The 12190-nt window shown below is 38.8% G+C and overlaps 1 protein-coding gene across 2 annotated transcripts in view; it reads left to right on the forward strand.

Moving 5' to 3' along the window:
* LOC141362940 (mitochondrial import inner membrane translocase subunit tim16-like) overlaps positions 1–12190 on the forward strand; it is a 218865-nt gene that overhangs the window by 202742 nt on the left and 3933 nt on the right. For both annotated transcript variants that reach the window (XM_073865228.1, XM_073865226.1), the window contains exons 10-27: positions 721–775; positions 861–918; positions 1002–1147; positions 2642–2737; positions 3922–4020; positions 4101–4248; positions 4389–4564; positions 4638–4746; positions 7702–7788; positions 7871–8013; positions 8091–8195; positions 8278–8363; positions 8442–8577; positions 8670–8759; positions 9238–9354; positions 9442–9577; positions 9813–9904; positions 12089–12175. In XM_073865228.1, the coding sequence (XP_073721329.1) occupies positions 721–775; positions 861–918; positions 1002–1147; positions 2642–2737; positions 3922–4020; positions 4101–4248; positions 4389–4564; positions 4638–4746; positions 7702–7788; positions 7871–8013; positions 8091–8195; positions 8278–8363; positions 8442–8577; positions 8670–8759; positions 9238–9354; positions 9442–9577; positions 9813–9904; positions 12089–12175 (1966 nt within the window). The remainder of the gene's footprint in view (positions 1–720; positions 776–860; positions 919–1001; positions 1148–2641; positions 2738–3921; positions 4021–4100; positions 4249–4388; positions 4565–4637; positions 4747–7701; positions 7789–7870; positions 8014–8090; positions 8196–8277; positions 8364–8441; positions 8578–8669; positions 8760–9237; positions 9355–9441; positions 9578–9812; positions 9905–12088; positions 12176–12190) is intronic.

The following is a 12190-nucleotide window of genomic DNA, read 5'->3' on the forward strand; positions in this document are numbered from 1 at the left end:
GCAATTTAGTGCAGAGGTCAGCTCATTTGCATTTGGACATGACCATTTCGAAAATTTTATACAAATTATCTATATGATATTTTGAGTTAAAACTTCACATACGTATCCTGGGGGCACTAAAGATTTATTGGACATCTTAAAAAAGTCTTGTGAAATGTCCCCTTTAAATGTAGATCATTGTTGAGATTTCTTTACAGAAATTTAGAGAAGATGCATGATATTACAGGGCTGTTTATATTATAAGAAACATCTGAGATGAAAGAAATTTAAGTAAATGTTTGTCTCTGATCAATGAACTTGATTGTTAAAGTGTTAATGTGAGGTTTATCTTGTTGGCTGTACTGCCACCCAGTGGTTGACAAATACAATTTATAATGCACACAGTTAAATATTAATCATGAGACATTATTAAGATCTCTTTTTTAAGTCAAGAGGAGATGCATGAGATAATTTATGAGTTTTTTATTATAAGGAAGAAATCTAAGAAGAAAGAAATTAAGGATATATTTGTCTCTGGTCAATCAAGCAGGCTTATTTATTTAAGAGGTTTATTGTGTTGGCTCTACCGCCACCCAGTGTTGAAATAAAACAATTGATATGCACACGGGTGGTTATTGCACCTTTTGAATCTCTTAATATAATTTTCTCATATTAAGTTATTAAGTACATGGATCTTGCTTCTGTGCATCAGTAATATATGTGTATGTGTTTAATTTGCAGGACTCTGATGCCTCTGTTTGATCCTGATACTGGACTGCTCATAGTGTCTGGAAATGTATGTAACTATTCTTTAAAGCATGATTGAAGTTATATAATACTGTATGTATTTCATTAATGCAAGTTTAATTGTGTTTTATTAGGGCGAGAGTGTTATCGACTGTTTCGAGCTGACTCTCAGTGCACCTTTCTTCCCACAAGGTAACACAGATTTTGTTTTTATAGCTCTTACGTATATTGTAAAAACTCGTTTTTAATTTCCTGGCTGTCGTCTTTGGACCCAGTGAGTCACTGTTTGACTGACACCTCGACTCGTGGCGTCGCTCTGGTTCCCAAACTGGCTGTGGATGTGAGCTGTTGTGAGGTGTTACGAGTTCTCCAGCTCACTGATAACTTCATAGTGCCCATCAGTTACCAGGTGCCACGTAAGGTGAGAATAACCACAAAAACCTTAAATAAATCAATACACTGCATAGTTTAAAGGTTTGTATATTAAATACACTAATAGACTTCTATTTGTGTGTATAATTGGTTTATTATATATGTATCAGTGGCGGCCGGTGACTTCTTTTTTCGAGGGCACATGATGTGAACCTCGTCAAAACATGTATTTAGCCCGTCATGTGTGTGGTTCGTCATTTCAAATGTTGTGTTCGGCGTGTCATGTGAACCATTTGCATCATGCGTCATGTTAAAATAAGTGCAGACACGTCTAAAGGGTTTATGATAAAAGAGACGCTCGCGGTTGCCAGATACTCACATAATCTCATGTGTAATAATCAGAGTTTTGTGTTAAGTGAGTGTCTTGCGTGTATTTTGTAAACGTGAGCGTCTCTTTTATTATAAACCGTTTCGACGCATGTGCAGCAGGCACTTATTTTGTCAAAACACGTGATGCACATGGTTCATGTGAAGCAACGAACATATATTTTGAAATGACGAGCAACACATATGACACTCCGAACATATATTTTGAATTCGCACCCCTCGGAAGAGAAGTCACTAGCCGCCACTAATATATGAGTGTGTGCGTGCAACTTGTTGCACCATTTTTTTTTAAAGGGCACTGATTACGCGAAATCCACTTTTACAATGTGTGTTTGGATATTAATGTATGTTGGCATTGTGTGAACACAACTACCCTTCAATGCAAAAAATCAAGCCACTCCTCCATTTTACATTCCCTTTAAACTCAAGTCTCATTGGACATGCCATTTTGATTCTCTTATCAATGTGACATCACACTGATAAAGCCCAGCCCACAGCCACTGACTGACAGTCCTCCATTGCCATAGTTTCCACCCTTAGCGAGTTGTACACTGTTTGCCATATCTCAATAATGAGATACTTTTGTCTCAGATTGTATTAATCAGATCTATTTTAACTGAAAGCACTCACTGTCTGTTGGTACGGGAGTGAGGAGCTGAAGCTCATTTGCATTTAAAGGGACAGACACGAAAACAGCTAGTTTTTGCTCACACCCAAAAAGGGTTATTTTGGATATGCTATAGTAAATGATCTTGTGGGGGTTTTTTTTTTTGGTGAAACATTTTGGGCACACCTGAGACTTATATTACATCTTGTGTATAATAGCTGCTCTTAAATGCAAATTTCACCCAAATTTAATAATGTATAACATAATGTAAGTTCAACTTTACGCCTAGTTTCTGTTTTAGATTTTGATTTAATTTCAGTTCAAAACTTCATATCAGTTTTGCATTGCATGTATTTTGCATGTTAGTGTGGAGAATGGAGACATTGAAAGAAAATCGAAAAATACGGAAATAATTTTAAAATAAGGATCATTTTGTAAATAAGTAATTTTCCGAGCAAATATTCACACTGCTGTTTTCTACTTGTTTTACATGTGTAAGAGCAATATAATGGGACTGAAATAGTTTTAAGGACATTGTTTGTGTTTCAGGCAGGACAGGACTTCCATGCTGACCTGTATCCAGATACTTTAGGACACACTGCAGGAATGACAGGCGATGATTGGTGGAAAGGAGAAAACAAACAGGTGCTGACCCGATCAAATAACTTCTTCAAATGAACATAAAACAGTTTTATTCATATGATATGATGCATTTCCAAGAGACACATTTTATCTGATGGACACAGATTGGATTGTAAAATTATAAAGAAATTATTAACATTTTTCTTTACACTGCAAAAAATGATTTTCAAGATAAAAAAATCTTTGTGTTTTTGTCTTGTTTTTAGTAGAAATATCTAAAAATTCTTAAATTAAGATGCTTTTTCTTGATGAGCAAAACAACCCCAAAAAATAAGTCTAGTTTTTAAACCAAAATATCAAATTTAAGTGATTTTGTGCATAAAATAAGCAAAAAAGTCTGCCAATGGGGTAAGCAAATTTTCCTTGAATTTAGTGTTTAAGAAAAAAAAAATTGCTTACCCCATTGGCAGATTTTTTTGCTTGTTTTATGCACAAAATCACTTTAATTTGATATTTTGGTCTAAAAACTAGACTTATTTTCTTGGGTCGTTTTTAACTCATTCACCGCCAGCCTTTTTGAGAAAAGTTGCTCACCTGCATTTTTGTGATTTTAACAAAATTTTCACAAAATTCCTTGCAGGAAAAATTATTTTCTATAAATATATAAACATACAAATTATATCAAATTAAAGAACACACCCTCTGCTTTCAAACAAACAATAAACAAACAAACAAACAAACAAAATGGGAAAAAAACGTTTCATTATATATTTACTTTTTCTACTTAATTTAACCACTGAAATATGGATATTTCTCTTCAAAAATACAACATTTTGAGCAAAAAGCTTAAAAATTGTGTTTTTGTAAAGGAATTTATGTTAGAGATCAGACTCAGAATGACTATCAAACATAAAGGCAGTTAAAATAAATAATTAAATCTTTTTAACTTCCGTTTTTGATAAATTCGGTATTACACTTTCACTTTGAAATTCGTCCAGAAAGGCATATTTATTAGTTAAATATGAACTCATAAATGACGAGATAACTCGTCAATGGCGTTGAATGAGTTAATTTAAGAATTTTTAGATATTTTTACTGAAAACAAGACAAAAATACTAAGAATTCTTTTTCTTGAAAATGATTTTTTTGCATTGTATGGAGTAACATGCATAAATACAATGTGCACAACAAGACCAGTAATATGTAGCATCAGAGAAAATAGGGTGAATTTTGTTTCCATGTTAAAGGTGGAGAGAGTCAGTCTTAACCCAAGCAAGAGGCCAAAATCCAGCACTCCATCAGCTAAGAAGCCATCGCAGGACATTACTCGTGACAAGAGCAAAGAGGTCAGTTAGAGGAAAAATGCAAAATATTTTCTCTCCCAAAAAAAAAAGATTTTTAATAATCATTTTTTCTCCTATCTCAGGAAACCTCGACCTCCAGCAGTCCCCTCAGCTCCCCCAGCAGCAGTGCCGTCCCATCACGCTCTCCGTCCTCCACCAGCGGCCTGTCGTCTGGCTTCCAGCCGAGCCCAAGCCCCAGTCAAAGCTCCCGCGCCATCCAAAACATGCTTGGTAAGATGCTTAGTTAATATCATTTAGATCTGAAAAACACACAAAAACAAGTTAATCAGTGGATATCAGGATGAAGATGCCAGATGCATAGTTTAAATCTGCTGTGCAAATCACAGAAATGAGCTAATTTCTGTCCCCAGGCCCAAGCTCCAAGTTTCGTCACATTCAAGGGGCCGTTCTGCATCGAGACACCCACATCACCAACCTACGTGGCCTTCACCTAACCACTCCCGGCGAATGTGATGGCTTCTGTGCCAATGGGGAGCGAGTAGCGGTTCCTCTCGCCATCGCTGGGGGCCAGATTGCTGTTTTTGAGGTGCAGAATCATACTGCTAGACTATGGTGGTGGTGTCACATGTGCTTATTATTTCATCTGTATGCTGTTGCAGCTGTCTCAACCTGGAAAGTTGCCGGACACGGCCCTGCCCACCATTCAGAACTCGGTCAATGTGGCCGACTTCTGCTGGGACCCATTTGACTCACACAAACTGGTTGTGGGTGAGTTTTAGTCTGCTAATTTATTATTTTCTTTATTGTTTGGGGTTTAACCTGACATTAAAGATGCAAATAGTGTAAAATAGGGCTGCACAGTATTGACAGAAACTGCGATATATGCGATAACGTGCTACGCGCTAAACCCCGAGTGTTCAAACATTTTTGTTAGCCGAACCCCCTCTAAGATTTTGAGTAAATATTTCAATACTTTAATCATACATTTGCATGTATGCCAGCAATTTATTTTAAGTTGCCAGCCAGCGCCAGCATTTTTTTTATGATTTTCACAAAAGTTCAATGCTTTTCAGAAAATGTTCTCCTTTAAATATATAAACATACAATGTATCAAATAAAAGACTCTCTGCTTTAAAAAAAATGTTCAACCCATCTTGTTCTCTTTTTATCACCTCTCAAATATGGGCAGGTTTCTGAAAAATACAAACTTTTGAGCAAAAAACTGAGATAATTGCATGACTTTTGTTAGAGATAAGATTCAGAACAATGATCAAAACATACACAGAGTTTGAAGTGTTTGCCCTAAGGTGTTGCTTCCAGGTTTTGTAAGAGCGCCATCTGGTGGATAATAGTGGAAATATGGGTTGCCATAAAAACTCGTCATTGGAAGGAAAGCGTTTTCTCTTAACTCATTCACCGCCATTGATGAGTTATCTCGTCAATTATGAGTTAATATTTTAACTAATAAATATGCCTTTCTGGACGAATTTTAAAGTGAAAGTGTAATAGATTGCGCCAAACCGAATTTATCAAAAACTGAAGTTAAAAAGATTTAATGATTTATTTTAACTGCCTTTATGTTTGATAGTCATTCTGAGTCTGATCTCTAACATAAATTCCTTTACAAAAATGCAATTTTTTTAAGCTTTTTGCTCAACATGTATTTTTGAAGAGAAATATCCATATTTCAGTGGTTAAATTAAGTGGCAAAAGTAAATATATAATGAAACGTTTTTTCCCCATTTTGTTTGTTTGTTTGTTTGTTTATTGTTTGTTTGAAAGCAGAGGGTGTGTTCTTTAATTTGATATAATTTGTATGTTTATATATTTATAGAAGATAATTTTTCCTGCAAGGAATTTTGTGAAACTTTTGTTAAAATCAGAAAAATGCAGGTGGGCAACTTTTCTCAAAAAGGCTGGCGGTAAATGAGTTAATGAAAGAGTTCACTCGTCAATGGCTGGAAAAGAGTTAACTTTAAAAACATGTATTTTAAAGTTTTTTATCAGTAGTATTTTAAATTGATATTGTTATTATTACCTGTTATTGGACCTTCAGCTGGTAATGTTTTTTTACTAGTACATAATTGTAATATTTTAACAGTTATTAATTTATTTACTTATTTCATAATTTATTTATTTAGTTGTAATTAATTGTGTTTTATCTACTCACGAACCCCTGCAATTCCCTCATGAACCACCAGGGGTTCGTTAACCCCAGTTTTGGGGTTTTGGCTAGAAAGGATACAGCAAATGTCGAAATCTCACAAGATTTCAAGAGATTTCTGCATTTGCTATATCTCTATTAGTGGTCTTCACGGGTCCACTTAGATCTGAAAACCCGAGGTCTGACCCGAGACCCAAGCGGGTTTGGGCCAAAAAGTTTCACATGTGCCTCGGACACAGATCGGTATAATATAAGTAGCCTGGGGTTCGGGTAATTTTAAATGAATGTGTTTTTGCCGAACGGACCCGAAAATACTCTCCTGTGTGTGTGTGCATCGGGTTCTTTTTCAACCCCTTGGTGCATGCGGGGCTGCATACACGTCAGTGCCGTTTACATTCTGGTCCAGTTAGGTTAAAAAAATTGCTACTGGGTCAGGTCGGACTCGGGTCTAATTTTCTCAGGGTTGATTTGGGTAGGGTCTTTTAAAAAAAAGTGTGCACGTCAGGTTGTGATTCAAAAGCATTTCTTCTGAAGTTTTTTATCAATAGTATTTTACATTGTTATTGTTATTATTATCTGTTATTGGACCATCATCTGGTAATTTTCTTTAACAGGTACATAATTATTATTTTTTGTTGTTTATTAAAAAATTTTATTTGTATTTTTCCGCAAAACATGTCTTTCTTACTTAGTATTTTTGTCTTGTTTTCACAAAAAAATTCCATTGGCAGATTTTTTTTGCTTGTTTTTTTAAACTAGACTTATTTTCCTAGGTCATTTTGCTCATCAAGAAAATACATCTTAATTTTAAAATTGTAAAATATTTTTACTGAAAACTAGCAAAAATATTAAGTGAGAAAGTCATTTTTTGCAGTGAATTAAATTTACTCACAAACCCCCTGCAATTCCCTCGCGAACCACCAGGGTTTCGTGAACCCCAGTTTGGGAAACCTAGCATTGAACGATTCAAAATACGATGCAATCCAGTATAGCTTTTGGTTTGTAAAATCAATTTAAATGATAGTATTCAAGACCGAAAATGATATAACCAACATGCACATTTTAACAATCTTTTAAGGAAAATAAAGCATCACTTTCTAGGTCTTGCCAGTCTCTCTGCCACTTACATCGACCCACATCTTTGGCTATACATAATATGTTGAAGTATTAAAATCATTTAGTTATTGCAAACCATTGCGATATGTACCGGTGTATTGTGATATGTGCAGCTGCTCTATTTTATATATCTTGCAGCACTTATGTAGATGTTATTTAATGCTAAAGTTTAAAGTTGCCCAGAAGCTACAAGCTAGTACCAAGAGGGGTTTTTTTGCATCCTCACTTCACTTTTAGACAAAGGTACAAAAGCTGTCACTGGGGTGGTACCATTTCAAAAAGTACACATTTGTACCTAAAGAGTGCATATAGATAAAGGGTACTGACCCAGTGACGGGTAAACTTTCCCTTTAAGGTTTTAAATGAAATTTTAGATAGGTGTAAGTTAACCCAATTTCTGTCCACACTGTAATTAAACTCTCTCTGATGTTTGTGTCCAAAAGCCGGTGATGATGCCAAGATCCGTGTGTGGCGTATTCCCAAAGGAGGCCTGAAAGAAACCCTGACTGAGCCGGAGTGCGTCCTGCGGGGTAAGCGAGCGCCACACATCACCTCCAAATTTAATATTGTAACAGTGTTTAATTGACGAAAATGTGTTTCGTTCAACGGCAGGACACACCGAGAAGATCTACTCCATCAAGTTTCACCCGCACGCCTCAGGACTGCTGGCGTCCTCGTCCTACGACCTCACGGTGCGACTGTGGAACCTGGAGACGGGTGAGGAAGTCAAGCGACTCGGTGGACATCAAGACCAGGTGAAAGACTGAACTACTGAAGTCTAGTTGTGTCACGTGATCGTGTTATGAATTACTTAATCCTTGTGTATGTGTAGATATTCGCACTGGCTTGGAGCCCAGATGGAAAACTGCTGGCCACCGTGTGTAAAGATGGAAAAGTGCGTCTGTATGACCCACGCAAGTCCACTTTACCCATTCAGGTCAGGTTCATTAGTAATTAATCTATCGTTTTAAATCAGATTAAATCCTGTTTCGACTCTTCACTGTGCTTTGCTTTTTCAGGAGGGTCCAGGTCCTGAGGGCCAGAGGGGGGCGCGTGTAGTGTGGGTCTGTGATGGTAAATACCTGCTTGTGTCAGGATTCGACTGGTAAGCAGATAACCTATACTGTGCAAAAATTGGTACGATAGTCTGGGTTTTAAAACGTCTCTTTCATCTTGTGTATAGTCGCAGTGAGAGACAGCTGTACCTGCTCTCCGCTGAGTCCTTGGCCACCGTGGCCTCTTCACCTGCTGATGTATCCCCGTCGACTCTTATCCCGTTTTATGACCCGGACACCAGCGTCCTCATCCTTACCGGGAAGGTGTGCCAGCTAATGTGGTGTTTATCATAATCCAACATAAGAAAACGTCAGCTATTTTAAAGTAACCACATAATCTGACCATGTGTTTGCAGGGTGACACGAGGGTTTATATCTATGAGATCGTGCCAGAAGTGCCGCACTTCATGGAATGCAGTAGTTTCAATTCTTCAGAACCACACAAGGTATTGCAGTAATATTTCAGTTTTGTGATGTGCATTTTGAGACAAAACAATGGCTCCGAAGTATGTTAAGATGTATGAGTGCAGGGTGTTCTTAAATTAAAACAGCCTATACATGCATTTTAGAATGGGACTAGGAAAAGCCCTGTCCAGGAAACAACTCATTTGTGTTAAAGCAACACTATGTAGTTTCCCTGTAAAAATGACTTACAGCTCCCCCATCTGGTTGAAAAGCCCAACAGTGCCTGGAATCAGACACTCTTCTGCATGCAGGGTGAGGGGCGGGGCTGTGTGCTCTACCCTCCACCGCCACTTTCAGAGTGTGCTTGTAGCAGCTAGGAGACTGCTCAGGTTGCAGCAACAGTACAATTTGTCCAGTTAAAAGTTGTTCTATCACTGAAATAATTTTAGAGACATTATTTAAAAATAAAAAAACTACATAGTGTTGCTTTAATAAAGGTTCTTTATTGTGTTATCACAGGGGTTGTGTTTCCTGCCCAAGACTGAGTGTAATGTTGGTGATGTGGAGGTGGCCAGAGCCGTGCGACTCGGCAAGAGCACCGTGGAACCCCTGGCCTTCAGAGTGCCCCGTGTCAGAGTAAGAGGAGCAGCGCTGACATCTAGTGGACAGTTGGAGAACACGCTCTTAAGCTGTCTTATATTTATGTTTTTTTTGTCTTCACAGAAAGAGTTTTTCCAGGATGATATATTTCCTGACACTGCTGTGTGGTGGGAAGCGTCACTGACAGCGGCATCCTGGCTGTCTGGATCTGATGGACGACATCGCAAAGTTAGCCTGCGGCCCAAAGACATGACACCCGGTACATAACTAACACACAATCATATCTCTCTCACTCTCTCTCTCTCTCTCATTCCCATTACTGTAAAGTACTTCGGTGATACTGTGGTACAGAGATAGTAATACCATCTAACTGATTAACACATTTGTATCATGGTAGAACTTGAAAATAATACCTTGATATTACCATGTTAAATGTCCAAGAACTGTGGTTATACCATGGTTTGTTAATGTTTTATTTGTGTTTAATCACACAGTTAGCGAAGCCCCAAAAGAAGCTCCTGTAAGAAAATATCTGCCATCTTCTGTCTACCTGGAGGAGAAGACTGATGAACAGAAGAAAGAGGAGGTGTGTGATGGATGGATAGAATGATGGATGGGTTGATGGATTGAACGATGGATGGATGGATAGATGGATGGATGGGTTGATGGACGAAGAGAACGATGGATTGAGAGAATGATGGGTGGATGGATAGAGGGATGGATGGAGAGAACGATGGATGGATGGGTTGATGGATAGAACGATGGATGGATGGAAGGGTGGGTTAATGGATAGACAGATGGATGGATGGATGGATGGGGCGAAACGATGGATGAATGGGTTGATAGATAGAGGGATGGATGGATAGAACGATGGATGGATGGATAGATGGAGAGAATGATGGATGGATGGATAGATGGAGAGAATGATGGATGGATGGATGGATGGATAGATAGATAAGATGGATGGATAGATGGATGGATGGATGGATGGATGAATAGAAGAATAGATAGATGGATGGGTGGATGGATGGATGGATATGATGGAAACGAAGCATAGATGGAGAGAACAATGGATGATGGATGGATGGGTTGATGGATGGATGGATGAATGGATGGATGGATGGATTGATAGAACGATGGATGGATGGACGCATGGGTTAATGGATGGACGGATGGATGGATGGATGGATGGATGGATAGAACAATGGATAAATAGATGGATGGATGGATGGATGGATATGATGGATATGATGGAAACGAAGCATGGATGGAGAGAACAATGGATGATGGATGGATGGGTTGATGGATGGATGGATGGATGGATGGAGAGAATGATGGATGGATGGATGGATGGATAGATAGATAAGACAGCTGGATGGATGGATGAATAGAACAATAGATAAATGGATGGATGGATGGATGGATACGATGGATACGATGGAAACGAAGCATGGATGGAGAGAACAATGGATGATGGATGGATGGGTTGATTGATGGATGGATGGATGGATGGATGGAGGGATGAATAGAACAATAGATAAATGGATGGATGGATGGATACGATGGATACGAAGCATGGATGGAGAGAACAATGGATGATGCATGGATGGGTTGATGGATGGATGGATGGATGGATGGATGGATGGAGAGAATGACGGATGGATGGATAGATAGATAAGACGGATGGATGGATGGATGAATAGAACAATAGATAAATGGATGGATGGATGGATACGATGGAAACGAAGCATGGATGGAGAGAACAATGAATGATGGATGGATGGGTTGATGGATGGATGGAGAGAACGATGGATGGATGGATGGATGGATGGATGGATGGATGGATGGATACGATGGATGGATGGATGAATAGAACAATAAAAAGATGGATGGATGGATGGATATGATGGATACGATGGAAACGAAGCATGGATGGAGAGAACAATAAATGATGGATGGATGGGTTGATGGATGGATGGAGAGAACGATGGATGGATGGATGGATACGATGGATGGATGGATGAATTGAACAATAAAAAGATGGATGGATGGATACGATGGAAACGAAGGATGGATTGGTTGATGGATGGATGGATGGATGGATGGAGAAAACAATGGATTGAGAGAATGATGGGTGGATGGATAGATGGATGGATGGATGGAGAGAACGATGGATGGATGGCTTGATGGATAGAACGGTAGAACGATGGATGGATGGATGGATGGACAGATTGGGTGACAAATGGATGGATGGATGGAGAGAACGATGGATGGATGGATGGATAGAACGATAGAATGATGGATGGATGGAGAGAACGATGGATGGATGGATAGATAGAACGATGGATGGATGGGTGGGTTGATGGATGGAGAGAATGATGGATTGAGAGAATGACGAGTGGATGGATAAGAGGGATGGATGGATGGGTCGATGGATAGAACGATGGATGGATGGACGCATGGGTTAATGGATGGACGGATGGATGGATGGGGTGAACGATGGATGAATGGATGGGTTGATGGATAGAACGATGGATAGATGGATGGATGGATGGATGGATGGATGGAGAGAACAATGGATGATGAATGGATGGATGGATGGGTTGATGGATGGAGAGAACGATGGATGGATGAATGAATAGAGATGATGAGGATAGATAGATACAATAGACAGACAGACAGACAGACAGACGATCGATTGATTTTGTATGTTGTTTTATCCATCTATCTAACTGTGTGTTTGTTACAAACGTGTGTGTGTGTGTTGTAGCTCCTCAGCGCTATGGTTGCAAAGCTGGGTAACAGAGAAGATCCCCTGCCACAGGAGTCTTATGAAGGAGTGGATGAAGAGGAGTGGGTGAGTGGAGACCCA

Source organism: Misgurnus anguillicaudatus, unplaced genomic scaffold (genome assembly GCF_027580225.2).
Source record: "Misgurnus anguillicaudatus unplaced genomic scaffold, ASM2758022v2 HiC_scaffold_29, whole genome shotgun sequence".
Lineage (NCBI taxonomy): Eukaryota > Metazoa > Chordata > Actinopteri > Cypriniformes > Cobitidae > Misgurnus > Misgurnus anguillicaudatus.